The sequence below is a fragment of the Mustelus asterias genome, chromosome 13 (assembly GCF_964213995.1).
Source record: "Mustelus asterias chromosome 13, sMusAst1.hap1.1, whole genome shotgun sequence".
In the NCBI taxonomy this organism is placed as follows: Eukaryota; Metazoa; Chordata; class Chondrichthyes; order Carcharhiniformes; family Triakidae; genus Mustelus; species Mustelus asterias.
In genome coordinates this window covers 62,407,549-62,424,600 of record NC_135813.1, presented here as the reverse complement: position 1 = coordinate 62,424,600, position 17,052 = coordinate 62,407,549, and the positions used below count along the sequence as shown (strand labels likewise).

The window sequence follows — 17,052 nt, the reverse complement described above, 5'->3', positions numbered from 1 at the left end:
ATTATGGAGTACATTATCTCCCCCTGAGGACACCACTTACACATCTGTGCTCATTATTTGTTGTACTGGACAATAACTCCTAAATGTAGACATCATGTTACTTAAATTGCATTTACTTCATTCTCCTCGGGTTGTTTTCAGATTCTGTAATTTTCTCCCGATTCAGCACAAAGATCCATATCTCGCCCATAGATTTAGCTTCAGGATTTATTAAAAACTATATAGATCTTGGTTTGTGTTCTTTTATAATTTGTCTTTCCTCAATGCCACCAGGTTAATGACACCATGCGGGTGCCACAGTGGTTAGCACTGCTGCCTCACAGTGCCAGGGACTCGGGTTCAAATCCAGCCTCAGGTGACTGTCTGTTCTCCTTGTGTCTGCGTGGGTTTCCTCAGGGTGCTCCGGTTTCCTCCCACAGTCCAGAGATCTGCAGGCTAGGTTGATTGGCCATGCTAAACTGTCCCTTAGTTTCAGGGGGACTAGCTAGGGTAAATATGTGAGGTTATGGGGATAGGGCCTGAGTGGGACTGTTGTCGGTGCAGGCTTGATGGGCTAAATAGACTCATTCTGCACTGTAGGGACTCCATGATAATTAAGTTTCCTCAACCTGTCCTAACAGGACAATGGCTTAAACCCCAAGCCATTCTTTTTGCCGTTTTGAACTATTTGGCATGCCTTTGTCTTTTATACAAGCACAGCACTTTTGATCTCAGTTATTTATGTGTGTTACCCTGTATATTTTTCATGATTCCCCATTATTCCGTTCTAAACTGTTTATCTTTGTGGTACTTCTCCACACGATATTTATTTATGCCGGGAATTGTTGGTTTTGTTACCAGCATATGTTGAGTGCCGGAAGGATCCGGTTCCTCTGATGGCTGTTCCTGTTTCTCACCTGTCAGGATAATCGTGGATCTGTTGAAGATGAACGTGGCTCCATTGGCGGTATTCCAGATGTTGAAAGCCATGTGCGCAGGACACCGACTGGCTGAGATGTCCTCAACTGAGACACCGTCCACAACGACGCAGAGCAACCTGGCGGACTCCAGAGGTGAGAGACCAACAGCTGACCAGTGGGAGTAATGCCCCAAAGTAATTACTATTATAGTAGCGCGTACTTCTGAGTTCCTCATCTCTCAGATCTCATTATTCGTCCACAGATTGTATGCTCCATAGAGGTGTTGTGTAAACAGTTTTAAATATTGGACTTCTCAAACAGCATGCACAAGGCAAAGTATATTTCAAAGCACAGCAGATTGAAAGTATTTTTATAGTTGAAATGTTAAATTTAAAACTGGTAAAATGTGACTTATCTGCACAGCACCTAAAGAACGTTTCTAGTAACTTTGCTGCAGTCAATTTAAAGTTCAGATCTTGTAATGAGCTCAGAAATAAGTTTCTTTTTCATTCTTCACCCTAAGTAGACCTGGCTCAAGAATTTTATTCCCATCGCTAGAGCAGGGTTTAATTCTGGGTGTGCGAAGTACAGCATGTGGCGTGTCTGTGACTGTTCACAAATTCACAATCTAAGCCGTGGTGCCAGGGGAAGGATCCTCCCTGGGGGTAGGGAAGCACAAGTGGTGTTTGCCTCCCCCAGTTCATCAGCTGCAGTTCTCAATGGTCAAAATGAAACCATCAGCAGAAGCCTGCGAGCACACCCCTCTGCCTGCTGCCCAACCCAGAGAATGGTATGTGAAATAAAGAATTTAAGATAAAATAAATGCAAATTGAAAGAGAACCTGCTTCTCTTTAAGGACTTTTCCTTATATGGTGCTTCTCTCAGTCATTCCCGAACAGCCTTTGAAAGCATACAGCGTAATCCTCAGCTAATGTTCTGGGGACCCGGGCTCGAATCCCGCCATGGCAGGTGGTGGAATTTGAATTCAATAAAAAATATCTGGAATTAAGAATCTACTGATGACCATGAAACTATTGTCGATTGTTGGAAAAACCCATCTGGTTCACTAATGTCCTTCGGAGAAGGAAATCTGCCGCCCTTACCTGGTCTGGCCTACATGTGACTCCAGAGCCACAGCAATATGGTTGACTCTCAACTGCCCTCCAAAATGGCCGAGCAAGTCATTCAATTTGTTGAGCAACTAGGGATAGGCAATGAATTCTGGCCATCCAGCGACTCCCATGTCCCACGAATTAATAGAAAAAAATCCTGACACTAAAATAAGACACCATCCCAGTTATTCATTTGAATATTTTTAGATGAATTATGGGGCCCGAGCAAAACAAAAAACTTTTTGTGCTTATCAAAATGTTGAAAAATGGAAGAGTGAGCACTCTGTATCTACGTACAGCGCAAATTAGATACAGAGTAAACCTTCTTTAACTCCAACTACCATGCCTTAACTTCACCCTCCGAAGTGACCATCCTGCCCCAGTTACATATGTGATACGTCTATTGCCTACACCAGTTATACGTCTAGTTATGTGCCATTGGTAAGTATAGTTCTGAGGAGAAGGTTGATTTTGTTTTTCTTTCCTCCCTGCAAGACGTTGATTGCTGTTGGAATAATATTCATAGGCATCAGTCATCCTCAAGTATGCAGACCTAGGGAGAGTGTTGACAGCCAAACCTGACTGCTCTCAGCTAATATTTATAAATTCAAAGACACTTTCCAGCAGGATTAAATTTGTGGCAGTCAGAAGCAGGAATAATGTTTCTTTTTCTCTCATTCCTCCCCCTCCCACCATCTCTCCTGGCCTAAGGGTGATGAAGTTAAGCGTAGCACTCTTACCACCTATCTTAACCAACTAACTTAACACACAGTAACAAGTCTCACAACACCAGGTTAAAGTCCAACAGGTTTGGTTGGAATCACGAGCTGTCGGAGCACTGCTCCTTCATCACTCACCTGATGAAGGAGAAGAGCTCGGAAAGCTCGTGATTACAAATAAACCTGTTGGACTTTAACCTGGTGTTCTGAGACTTCTTACCGTGCCCACCCAAGTCCAACGCCGGCATCTCCACATCATAATTCAACACAGACTGGGCTTTGAACCTGGGATCTTCTGGTGTCTATGGCTCAGCTGCATTAACTAACTTGTATTTCAGCAACTTCAGTGTAGGAAAATATCCTAAGGTGCTTCACAGAGGAGTAAAAATAGGCATGCGACATGAATGAGGAAGTTAAGGATGTTGGGAGTTTTAGGGAGCTGATCAAATGCAGTCTTGAATAGACAGATTTTCGGATTGCTCTGGAAGATTGGGAGAAGTGATGGGGAGAGCTTTAGTGAAAGAGTAAAGCTGAGACGGCCAAAATCTTTGCCGCAAATGGGAGAAAAAGAGGGGGAAACTTTCAGGCAAGGTTGAAGAGAACAAAGAACTTGGAATGGGGCAAATGGATGGAGGAGTTCACAAATTATAAAGAGCTGAAATTGTCATGCTAGGAGATTGGGAGCCAATTTAGTGAGATTGGACTGTGAGCAAGCAGACATGAGTGGGTGGTAAGGCCCCACTGATGGAAATCTGGGCTAGTTAGAGTTCAGTAAGAGTTTTAACAACACCAGCTTAAAGTCCAACAGGTTTATTTGGTAGCAAATATCATTAGCTTTCGGAGCGCTGCTCCTTCGTCAGATGGAGTGGAAATGTGCTCTCAAACAGGGCACAGAGACACAAAATCAAGTTACAGAATACTGATTAGAATGAGAATCCCTACAGCCAACCAGATCTTAAAGATACAGACAATGTGGGTAGAGGGAGCATTAAGCACAGGTTAAAGAGATGTGTATTGTCTCCAGACAGGACAGCCCGCAAGTCCAGGAGGCGAGCTGTGGGGGTTACTGATAATGTGACATAAATCCAACATCCCGGTTTAGGCTGTCCTCATGTGTGCGGAACTTAGCCAAGTTCCTTAGCCAAACTTAGCCAAGTTCCGTAGCCAAACTTAGCCAAGTCCAGTCCAACGCTGGCATCTCCACATCATGCCTAGTTAGAGTTTACAGAGTCTGTTGCTTGTGAAGGAGTTTCAGTAGTTGTTGTTATGATCCCAGTTGATATTACTGGACTGGAAGGTCCCAGAATTGAACCCTGGCTCAAAAGAACCTAACTTTTACTTTTTTTTTAGAAAACGTGGATGAACAAAGTCACAAGATTAGCTTTTAACAACAGAAGAAAAACATTTATTAAACATGGAAAGTTTGACTATATTACAACTTTACTCCCACTTATCTTCACAAATGTACACAAATTTTAAGGATAACACAGGTTATAACATATATCTTAACCCAACAGGCTAATTGTGGTCAGACACACCCCACTTTGAAATCAAGTGGTAGATGTCACCCAATCAGATTCCTGTGGGTTTCCCCTCAAATTCCACACAGTTTAAAATAAAGATAAAAGCCCCCAAACATGCAAATATCTTTGTTTAACATGACTCTAACTAGAGTTTTACCCTTCCTTACACAGAAACGCTAAATTAAACTCAAATCTATACCTTATATCCAACTGTACAACCATAAATCACTTAAACCTACCTCTGCTTTGTGCCATTGTGGAACTGAGGTTGGGTAAGCAGTGAACCATGTCAATAGAAGTAGAAAGAAGTGACCCTGGTGGTAGTCAGGGTCTGGGCTTTGACACATGGCTCTGACAGAAGGGGCCCCAGGTCTGAGTTGAGCATAGAGATGTAAGGTTTTTGGGAGGGTAGATATTTGGAAGAAATTCTAACGTGACTTGCCATCTGAACCTTCAGGGCTAGGTTGCTTTTGGAGCTATAAAAGTGTCAGCTTGATTCATTTGGTTCCACACGTGCCATCTGTGTCAGGGGATTGTGGTTGAGGGACATTTGCTAGGCTGATGCACCAGTATAGCACTGATGGAGTGCTGCATGGCCTGGGATGCTGACCTTCAGATAAGCTATTAAAGCTATGTCTCTTCCAGTTCAGCAGGGTAATGGGTCCTATGGCACTACTTTAAGAGCAGTGAGTTTCTCCCTCTGTCAGTGTCAAACAGTATGAGCCTTTCGTTCATCTCATTGTGGCATTTTGCAGTATGTAATAGATTGCAAAGTCCATTCGCATGTTTTACTGAGATGTATGGAAATGCAATTTTCTTTGAAATTACAACATTTCTGTTTTGAATGGTCCTGATGTGTCATGTCCTGTGGAGATCACAAATGGGTAGATAGTGATTGTCAGGAATGAAGTAGTTTAGATTTTGAAATTAAGCTGGCACTGCTTATGTAGGGAGGGTGTTCAGCCCTCTGTCAGTCACTTCAAAATTAGCCCATCTCAGCATGCCCCCACTAAAGAGAACCTAGAACGCTCCAGCAGGTATGTGATGCAGAGGATTTATGCAATGCTACTGTTGGATGTTCTAGCAGATCTAAGTTAGTCTCAAAACACCAATGACTGATTTGTAAAAGTGTCCGTATAACACTTGCTGTGGGGTATCTCGGACTGTGGGTATTTGGGTTATTAACCCAAAATGGAAACTCTTTACAAATAAAAGAAAAAATAAATTGGCATGGGAGTTTGAGGAGAAAGGTTTGGAAGTGAATTAATTCACCTCTGTTCTTCCTCCGCTTTGTTTCTGATCAGATTATGGCCAAAAAAAACCCTTTCCCAATTACTGATTCCAATGAATTTGATGCATTAAAAGCAAGACAATTGATCCTGTGCAATGCAGAAACATTTGGTCAAATGTCTCTTACATTCCAGCTAATTGGCTACATCCTGTATTAAGAACAATTCTTAGTTCAATCTTAATATCAATTTGGTTAAAAAGGCAATATAATTACAACCAAGTAAAGCTAGATTTGATTACAGGTTGTTAGACTGTTGCTATTTGTAGCAGCAAGTTAACACTTGGTGACTGGTAGGAACACCTCTGCAACCACACTTGGAAGAATTGCCATTTGTTTGCTGCATTGTGACTGCTGTGTGGAAATGTCACCGTTTATAAAGACAAGAGGTCACACTCACCTGAAACATTAACTCGGTTTCTTTCAGCACAGATGCTGCCTGAGCTGCTTCAGCGTTTTCTGTTTTTATTCACTCTGAAGATATACAGGTTAGGTTGATTGGCCATGCTAAATTGCCCCTTAGCGTCAGGAGGACTAGGGTATCAGGGATAGGGCCTGGGTGGGATTGTTGTGGGTGCAGGCACAATGGGCCGAATAGCCTCCTGTCGGGATTCCATGTTTCTGTGATTTAACAATTTATAGTGAGGGGCTTCAAACCAGCCTTAGAATCCGCCTCATGTTTTAAATGCAGAAGAAAACTGTTTAGAAATGTATTACTTTGCCTTTTGTCAGGGTGTATTTTTGTCACAGTTAGAACCTCGGGCATGCTTAAAACTGATTCAGGAAATCTGTCTGTCTGTTCGTACTGAACTGCTGTTGAAGGTGGGACTGGGTGTTTGGGGGAAGGTGGGGAGGATCGATCTCGAGCAGAAACGTGGAGGGGGACACATTTACTGCATTGGAAGAAAAATTCCTAACTTCAGTGGAATTGCAAAATTGTCACTCAATTTAAAATATTAAAAGCAACTGGTAGTTGGAGTTATCTACTGAAGTTAACCATCAGTGCAGTCTATCATAGAATGACAAAAAACAAGTTCAGAACTGTAACTCCCCAGATGCTGCACCCCTAATCTCTGCTGAGTAGATACCTAACGCTTCCCAGAGAGAGAGAATTGAATGGTTGGTCAATCTGATCTCTCTCAAAGGTAATTTCAGAAGACCCAAATGTCAATTTTCTGTCTACTCATCCTGCCGATTTGGGTACAGTACACAACCCAGAGAGACCCAAAGAAATGGGTTGAGAAGAGAGAAAGAAGACTTGAGCTCTAAGAATTTCTTCACTCCCTACCCCACTAAACCCCTGTCTAAAAATAGATGACAATTTGTTTTTGCCTTTTTTAAAAAAAAAATTAGATTGATGACAAATGGCATTGGTCGAAGAATCAATTCAGGTTAAAAATAATCTAACTGGGTGGAAGCAAACTCATTGAGACTTAAAGCCACTGTCTTGTTATACAGTGCAATAACAGTCTTGTAGTTCCCCAAGGTTGAGGAAGATCTTGTTTGTACCAGTGGACACCACATGCTTCCTCTCCAGGCCACCCAGACACAGTCAAGACGGCGGAAGAGAGGCAAGCAGCCAGAGAGACCCTCTCCCTCTCACATGGAACATTCTCTGAATTGTTGCTGTCGCCAGAAGATTATTTTTCCATTGATACATTTTTTAACCTTGACTAGTCCTGTCAAAGGTGTACTCTTTTTAAAAAATAATATTACTTTGTTTATTGTCTCCTTGAAGGTCACTCTTGCTATTTTGACACAATGTTCAAGCAGGCTTTCTTTGCCAGTACGTCTGTGTTAATCGCTGTTTCCAATTAATCGCTGTTTCCAACAGGAAACTGTATTTTAAAATCTAAGTTTTCATTTAATATCTTGTGACCTCTTTCCCAACCCCCGCCCTCCCCACCTTGCTGGAAAGTGCATGCATTGTAAAGGCCAAGTAATGACAGAATTGAGTTCAAATGATGATGCTAGGGGTCAGCACGCCCACCAACACTCAGTTAGGCTCGTGTGAATGGTCACTTGAGTTGGGTTCCAAAGAATTGCCACATTGGACCCACAATGGCAGAAATATATTGGATTCTGCCCTTTGGTCAGACTAGTATATCTAAGACTACACTTAAACCAAATATTAAAAAAAAACACTTTTTATATTGCATTGATCAGAGGGTATGAATCATAATTCTAATCATTTCATTGGAGCAAAATGCCACACAAGTGGCTCGTGATCTTGAAGCTCTATAAATGTGCTGCTGGAGTGAAGGACATTGACCACGTGCACTGATTCATTTCACATTGTAGCAAGCAAAGGACATTTCTAATTCAAAATACAATAAAGGACCTTTCTAATTTAAAAATAATACAATTCTGAATGTATGATTGACATTTTGTGGATGGTGCCCCCTGCCCCACCCCCGCCCCGTCTCACCAATCAGATTGACTTTTAAAATCACAGTACAATTCACAATGTATTTCTTTTTTAGAGGATTTCTGTTTCGCTGGTGACAAAACTAATTTGTGGAATGAGGGGTTGTGACGGGAGCTATATTATAATGGGGACTTAGCCTGACACATTTCTGAAGGATAATTACTGTGAGCTTTCTGACCAACTGAACCCTTGCTGATAAGCTGCTGAAGTCCAGCTCTTTGCTTCTAGTCTTCTGGTATTCCGTGCAAGTTGGGAGGGGAGGTGTAGCTTCTTGCTGCTGTGTTTGTCTTTCCACTCCCCCCATCCCCCTCAATTTCTTCCCCAAACCCCTCCCGTTCTCTTGCTTTCTCTGAACAGCCTGAGGTAAGACACAAATCTCTGTTGGAGCAATAGTGATGTCTGATTGGAATGTCATACAGTAACTGCACTGAAATATGCTTTCAAATCTTACTTGGGAACAAATTTTCTTGCAAATTACAATCTTTTTTTTAAGAGGGAAGCCAAGTTACTTGCACTGGGAGTGTTTTAGTATGTCATCCAGAGAAATGCAGTATTAAATATTTTTTCACAGTAGCTTTGTGATATATTGGATTCTACAACATGGCATGCGTTGTTTTAAATTTCACTTACACAGTTCCATTTTAAGTACTTTTTTGATCATGTGCTCTCAGGGACCTAATTAAAAACTAACTCCAACTATGAGGAGGAATTTCTACTGTGCAAAAAGAGTCAGCCTTGTGTAAACTACTGTTGCATTTGTAATTTGAAGAGGAAGTCTTCCATTGGGATCCTCTTTAAGAAAATCAAACCTCTTTGTGGATAATTATTGTTAACACACACGAGCTGAAATACTATTGGTCATTACTCTACTGAATGTGAATTCTATTCCTTTACATCATTTGTCTCAGTAACAATTTCCAGTCTCTTATGATGCTCATAACTAAAAGTCTTGCTAAAATAAGTCAAAAAGACTAAATCGAAATGAGAGGATGTATTAGATTTCCTCATAACTTTTTCTTAAAGTGGTTTTGATGATGACTCGCTCTTTCAAAGTTGTGAGCTATGGCAATACGGCTCAGTTAAGCTACACTGTTCAGTAGATCAGTTGCGTTTGTATCTTTGCAATGGGCTAAGTTTCTGTACGTCGTTCCATCCTGTGTTCTTTAATGTCTTTTCATCTCTTTCCTCTCTGAACTAGAGCATTCGTTTATCTCCGCAAAGAACAGTAAAATCCCAGCACTCTCCTTTTCCTCTGCCCTTCGATCTCCGAGACTAGCCACTAAGATTGTGGTCTACAACCCTGCTGATGCTTGCACACCTCTCTCTCAAGGTCCCCCTGGTTCCTTCCAGTTTTCTTGCTGCCTGTTCTCGCCCTTCTCAGGTTGCGTTTATTAGTTTATCTGCTGGGTTCCTGTACAGTCAGTGATTGCACTAGGAACTAGATTGCAAACTGAAGGCATTTATAGAGTGGAGCGGACTTCTTGTACCCTGGGCTAGTATCTAGAATTAGATTTGCAAAAATGAAAAGATAAGAAGTTTTATTTGCCCAGGCTATTTCCTTTTCATTATGCTCTTGTGTGATTGATGGATACCAAATTTGGCATAAGTCATTTGCCTTATAATTCTTAATTACCACCATATCATTATATTCCATCTACTTAAGTTTTGAATACTTCTTGAATAATTTTGTGGAGGTACCTACGTATATACAGAGTATAATTATATCTATTTTTCAAATTCTCCGATCTTCTGCCCTTAGTCCTCTTCTGAAGACAATGAACAACTTTGGGATAGGGTTCTGTGGTCCCCAGGAATTTCTCCTAAATGTGTATTCTTTGATGACCCAAGGCAGTGAGATTTTGTGCTCAGCTGTGACCAACTAATCTAATACAGGTGTTGTGGCTTGTACTGCTCAGAGCACCCTGAGTATTATATATACCCTGTAAACCATTTTTTGGAGAGTGAGTAGTCTAATCAAGAAGCTTTTTATGGAATATTTTGATGGGTAGAAATTATATTCTGAAATCAATAGGAAAATGTTACCAATAATGGACCCAAAGGTAAAGCCTCCAAATGTTCTGTAAATTAGGATTATTCCTATCTGGATGAACTTTACATTTTTGTATCGTTTAGAATCTGAAAGATGCCTCTTCTTATCCACTTGTATCTATATTGCATAACTGGAAGTAAATACAGTAAGTCTGAGGCTGCCAACATAAGTTTCATGGTGAGAATCGCAAAACTCAGTGTTCGCCACCACTGTTGCTCTGAAGCTCTCAGCAATTTTTGGACTCAAGTGCTCACTTAACAGTGAAATCTGGAAGTTACTGCCAGTGATTTAATGCGTTTTCAGAGTGCACTGTGAAGTACTCCAGATTGCAATCAAGTAGAAGTCACTAAATTGATGAGAACTTGCATTATTAGTCTTACTGTAAAAACCCTTGTTAAAAAAAATGCACCTTGTTGAATGAGGTCTAACTAAATCCTAACTGTGAATTAAGTTCAGAATTATTCAGTGAAAAACCTTCCTAGCCTTAAAAAACTGATTTTCTATTTGTAGAATGTCAAATTTCTTCATTGCGATAAATCTAAATATCTTTAAAACATTTTTTGAAAGTTTGTTAAATATTTCAGCTTTCACCTTAATCATTTATTTTGCTCTCTGTAAAATGTAATTGCAAGTGAAGGATAATCAATGGACACGATTTTCCGTGCAACCTACTGCGTGTTTTGCAGTGGCGGAGGAGGCAGCCTGTCATTGGCTGGCAGCGGGATCTTCTAGTCCCTCCACTGTTAACGGGGTTTCCCATTGAATGCTCCCTTCGCTGCTGAAAAACACATGGCAGGGATGCTGTGTCGGCGGGACCGGAAGGTCCTGTGCAAGCATGAATGTCTGGAATGTCCAGGCCAATTCATTTTACCTCCTGGTGTGCTGTCTGTGAGAATACGCCATTGTAATTGGCTGCTTACCTTACTTGATGACTCCGCAGTTGGGCACCTGGGGATCCCACTGATTTGGTGTCAAATTTAAATTAATGGTCATTTCATCATTGACTGCCATATCTGGGCCATAAGGAACTACCAAAGTTTCAATAAACTCTACAAGGACAGTTCAGTTGGGGGGCTTGGATGCTTTTATTTCAAGTGTTTACAGCTTTGAATTTCCTGAAAGGATCTAAAGTGTACAATATAAAATGGATACTGAAAGATAATGGTGTGACTTCTGTTTTCAGCAGTTATAGTAGAGATGAGTGGCTAGTTTCAGGTGCATGATAGATCTTTTGTGACCAAGGATTATTGTTTTGGTACAGTTTTGGATTGCTTTGTAGTCAGTTCCAGAAAGCTTTGCCATCCTGATACAGTGCGCACTGTATTGCTGAGATGTCAGTGTGGCCATGTTTTCCACTCATTTCCTCCACCTCTTCTTCCACCTGTTCCCAGTGTGTAAATTATAAGTTGTGGAAATATCCCACAATAACACAGCCAGCACTATCAATATTTACTGTATGTACATCCTGCCGTTAAGATGGAAGTGTGTTTTGTTACACAGCAGTAGTGGGTGCTGCCTTCACATTGCATTTTGTCTTCGCGCATGAGACTTTATTGAAAGTTGCTTTTTGTAAAAAAGGTGTTTATGAAAACTTAACTCGCTGAACCTGTCATGTTGTAGGAAACTGATCCAATAACATCCTCTGATTCTGTAGGATTCATTGAGATTGGCTGATTGGTGAAGGAATTTGATTTATTATTGCCACATGTATACAGTGAAAAGTATTGTTTCTTGCGGGCTATACAGACAAACCATACTGTACATAGGGAAGGAAATGAGAGAGTGCAGAATGTAGTGTTCCAGCTAGGCTGTAGAGAAAGAGCAACTGAATATAAGATAGGTCCACTCAAAAGTCTAATGGCAGCAGGGGAAAAGCTGTTTTTGAGTCGGTATTGGCCTGTTGATCACAGAGATTGAAGTGATCAAGACTTGACTTGTTAAGAGGTTTTGATTTCTTAATGATCTTTTGGTATGTTTGACACTTGAATAATTTGGTGTCAGTTACTGTATAATTGGATCAATGACTGTCTGTTCTGCAATTAAAACACCAACTCACAAACCACTCCGACTGGGACCAGATGCAGGACCCAACTAATAATGTGGCAACTTAATCCTATGGTACATAATTTTATTTGTTAAACTATTTCATTGGTTAACACCCACTCTCTCCAGCTGGTTGCTTTACAGTAGCTCCTCTATTAATTTGCAGTAAACCATAATATATTTTGTTCAATAGGGTGGATATTTGAAGGCAGCCAGACCTCAAATATAGCCTTCAATGTTACAGTCCTCTTGCAGTCATTCCTGCAGTCCTGTCTATGTATAATTTAGTACTGTTGCTTGATTTTTGACATATTCTATTAATCTGAAATATGCTGTGGAACAGGTGCAGCTGTGCTCCCTATCTCAAAATCCCAGAAGTTAATTCACTGTTTATTGGTAAGCCTGTGTATGTGCCAACCAGTAACATGAAGAGTTTAATATCTTTTAATTTATTCATTTAAAAACATAGCTCCCTTTTGAAAAAGGTAAAGACATCTGGCATTCTGCATGTAATGCTGTTGCCCTAACTAAGAATGATGCTGAAAGAGACTTGCGTGTCTTTGTTGACTCAATGCTAAACGTGTCAAACTGATTGATAGCTAGTAGAATGTTAAATTTCATAACAAAGACGAAGGAATGAGTCAGAGGAAGCTCAATAAAAATGAGTTATGCCCAGTTCTGGTCACAATGACACAAGGGAGACATTTAAGCGCAAGGTAATACAGTGTAGGTCAATATCAATGGTCTTAAACTTGCCTCCATTCTAGGTTGAGGAGTCCATCTAAGGAATGGTCTTATAGACAATCTATAAGACCACACTAAGGTAGTTACCATATCTAAGGTAGTTAAGGGCATATTAATTTAAATTGCAAGAGTGGGACAATGAGACACAGATACAAGCTAACATAGTTAGTCTTGTGATTTTTTTTTGTTGTTGAGTGGTCACCAATAACTGGAAGAGTCCAGAACAAACTGTTGGACAATGTTAAAACTAAAGATTCTTTTTAACAAAATTACCTGCTTTTGACTACTTTCAAAGTGCTCCCAAAGTTATGCTCCAATAATCAGTGAAGTAGAATGATTAAGCAATAACGTGAGAGTTCTGGTTCCTGGTGCGATCTGACTGTCTGAGATGGGGGTGGGTTAAGTGTAGTTGATCTAAGGGTTGGAATTTTTGAGGTGTCCAGATGTATGGAAATACTTAGTGCTGCACAAATATCCATATCATAAGAGCTGACTCATTCTTCCTCATATACATCAACCTTTTGTTATAGAAATGCATTTGCAAACTAATTCAATTGTAGCAATTAATTTAAATCCATCTGAAAGGTGAATGGAATTTTGTAGTCATGTGTATGTTAAAAGCATTGCTTTCTGACTGAAGCCATCGAGATAGCGTGAATGTAGAAAATCTACGTGACATTGGTCCATAAAGAGCTTGAGGCAGTCTTTCACTCATTCATCTAACCACCTCTGGATTTGCCCATGTTCTGCTGCTTCATCTAATCACCTGCTTGTTCACTGCCTTCAATGCAATGCTGGTTAGGTGACATTGATGTATCCAGCAATTGGATGTTTGATTTGGGATTCTCATGTATTCATGTAATTAATGTGCTGGTGAACTTGTGAAAAAGGAATTATTTACTGAGGGTGGGTGGGGGAGTGGGTGTAGTGGTGGGAAATCAGAATAATAACTGAATTATTCGGAGCTGCCATGTTAATTTCCCCAATCGAGTCATTACTTGGAGCCAGGATGACAAGAGGACCTGGGATCTGTAACATTTTATGTGCACATTGTCAGGTTTATTCTCCAGCATTGCAAATAGGGCCATAAAGAAGCTTCAGTTTTTCCATATGGGTGCCTTGTTCAAAGTAACCATTCATTGGATCTTTGGTGCTGGGAGCTCCTATCTCTGTTACTGCTGCCTTTTGATTCCGATCCTTGCCAGCTGTGGAGTTATAATCTGACAAGTGGTCACAATGATGGCTAAAGCTTTAGTTTAACTAGTTGTATTACAGCATTCACCTGATTCTGTAAGGAAACCTGGGGAGGTTTGGGCTGTAAGTTTTCTCAAAGACCAGTGCCGACAGCAGTTACAATCAGCTGATAAACAGCACGTTGCTGTAAGATAGAAACCTGTGCTTTTCTGACCTCATCGACTCCACCCTCAATGTAGGAAACCATTAGGAAGCTGAGGAAGCTTCTTCTGATATCAGGATCGAAGTTTAAATTTCTTTAAAGACTGGGTTCAACCTCAGGTTTTTGAAGTGAGAGTCTAGGATTTCACTAGATAACCATAGCCTAATGATTTTCACACCAGATCACTGTCTTGCAGGATGTATATGTACAATAAAAATAATCCATCTTTTGCTTTCTGAAAGCCTTCAAGTTTCCTGATGAATTTTCGAGTTTTCCCTCAGACCCAATCTGTACAGGGAGCCCCTTTATGTCCCAACTGTTGGCACAACTGAAAGTTGTTTAGGAGGAAGAATTTCTATGGGATAATTGTCCTTTTGTTTCTGCACAGTAAGATTGTCCGTCTGCTATGTGTGGTCCAGGCAAATTAGTAGCAATGCAGGTCTGATGACGATAATGGCTTTTCCCATTGACTCGGTAAAGATTTCTACTGTAGCCTGACATGAATGTTGCTGATCTAACATTTGTTGCAGTGTACTGAAACCAGTCCACGAATAATAACTAGTAGAAACCTGTAGTTGTGACCAAATTGTTGGGTGGTTCTAGTCTCAAATTGTGCAAGTTTAAAAAGCGCACAGTGTTTTTCTAATGTGTGTTGATTTGAAGATGGAATTTTCCAACCCTAAGATGTCTGCAGGTGTGAGGTATCGGTGATAAACTAATAAACTCCTGTGATATTTATTCTGGACTCTGTAGATATATTAGTTGAATTAGCAAAAAAAAGTTTTCAAGTGGTGTGCGGGGCTTTTATATGGAGTGATGCATGTCTGCTTGGCTGCTTCCTTTACTTGGCTAGCATGTAGGAATATTGTGTATCAAAGGCATGATTCCACATCAGGTCACCAACTGAAAATAAGCCTTGTTCACTGAACATGCCAGCTGACTCTTCCCATCTCAGGCTATCCATTCAGCAGCTTAACTGTGATACTGTTAGCTATTGATATAGGTATCTCCTGATGAGTCCAATGGAACCGTAACCAGTTGTACTGGATAGTGTTTGAAGTGATTAATTTTCACTTTTTTTAAACCTAAGCTGCAATAACGCAATATTCCCCTTAGAGCTTTGGAGGTAATTGTCCACCTTTGGGTTTAGAACAGCGATCCCTTCCAAATATTGATATGTTCCTATCCTAACCTCCCCATTCTAACTTTAGCACTAAGAAAAATAGTCCTAATGTGGCAGAGAATATTTTTATTGATGTGACCTTCAACAAAAGGTTACTTGATACGCTTATAAGTCAGCAAATACTGTCTTGTATTGACCCCGGAAGGACAGAGGTAACCTTGTGGTCCAGAATTTGAGAAACAACCCCTCAGTTGTCTGTTTTATTGTGTGCATTGTAATTAAGCTCTGAAACTTTAATCAAACAATACATTGTCAGATTTAGGTAGGAATGTCGAGGACTGTTTCTCAAAGAATTGGGAGAAAAATGGGAAAGGCTGTTTCCTTATATAGTCCCTATGAACATGGGGAACATAGGAGCAGACGTAGACCATTCCAGCCTTTGAGTCTGCTCTGCCATTCAATGAGATCATGGCTGATCTGGTTGTGGCCTCAGCTTCAGTTTCCTGTCTGCCCCCCATAACCTTTGCCTAACAAAAATCTATCTAACTCTGCCTTCAATAAATTCAATGACCTAACCGCCACTGCTTTCTGGGGAAGAAGTAACCATATGGGAGAAAAGGTTTCTCCTAATCTCTGTCTTAAGAGGGAGATCTCCTATTTTTAAACTATGCCTAGTTGTAGTCTCCCCCACAGGGGGAAACATCTTCTGGATATTCACCCTACCAAGTCCCCTCAATATATTGTATGTTTCGATAAGATCACCTCTCATGCTTCTAAACTCCAATGGGTATAGGCCCAACCTATTCAAACCTCTTCAAGGCAACCCCTTCATCCTGCCACTATCATATTGGTAACGGCCTCGTCAAGTTATTGGCTGGATCGAACAGTCTAATTCTATGTGTTTCCAGGTGTTAAAAGGGATTCACAGAGAAGCATAAATAGAAACTAAAAGCAGAAGTGGGCCATTCGGCCCTTCAAGCCTGTTGTTCATTCATTATGATCATGGCTGGTCATCAAATTCAATATCTTGATCTCACCTTCTTCCACTTCCCTACCCCACTTCCCCATATCCCTTTAGCCCCAAGAGCTATATCTAATTCCTCCTTGAAATCTCTCAACATTTTGGCCTCACTACTTTCTGGGGTAGTGAATTCCATCGATTCACCAATATCTGGGTGAAGAAATTTCACCTCACCTTAGTACTAAAAGGTTTACCCCTTATCCTAAAACTATGACTCCCAGTTCTGGATTGCCCTACCATCGGAAACATTCTTTCTGAATCTACCCTGTCTGATCCTTTTGGAATTTTATAAATCTCTATGAGATCCCCTCTCACTCTTCTAAACTCTAGTGAATATAATCCTAACTGACTTCGTCTCTCCTCATATGACAGACCTGCTATCCCAGGAATCAGCCTGGTAAACCTTTGCTGTACTCCCTCTATAGCAAGGACATGCTTCCTCAGATAAGGACACCAAAACTACACACAATACTCCAGACGTGGCCTCACCAATGCGCTATACAATTGCAGCAAAACATCCCTATCCATATAATCAAATCCTCTCGCTATGAAAGCCAACATACCATTTGTCTTCTTTACTGCCTTTTGTACCTGAGTGCATACTTTCAGCAACTGATGCACAAGGACTCCAAGGTCTCGTTGAGTATGCACCTCTCTCAAATTGCACCCATTCAAGTAATAATCTGTCATCTTATTATTGCTACCA

General features: G+C 40.7%; 1 protein-coding gene across 7 annotated transcripts in view; it reads left to right on the top strand.

Annotated features, from left to right (window-relative positions):
- Window positions 1-17,052, top strand: part of mzt2b (mitotic spindle organizing protein 2B) — a 37,032-nt gene that overhangs the window by 10,927 nt on the left and 9,053 nt on the right. For 3 of the 7 annotated variants that reach the window (XM_078226902.1, XM_078226896.1, XM_078226897.1), the window contains 2 exons: window positions 904-1,052; window positions 9,168-9,350. In XM_078226902.1, the coding sequence (XP_078083028.1) occupies window positions 926-1,052; window positions 9,168-9,350 (310 nt within the window). In that variant the 5' untranslated portion in view covers window positions 904-925. Of the gene's footprint in view, window positions 1-903; window positions 1,053-9,167; window positions 9,351-14,590; window positions 14,677-17,052 lie in introns of all 7 variants that reach the window. The other 4 variants (XM_078226899.1, XM_078226898.1, XM_078226900.1 and 1 more) reach the window with 3 other exon arrangements.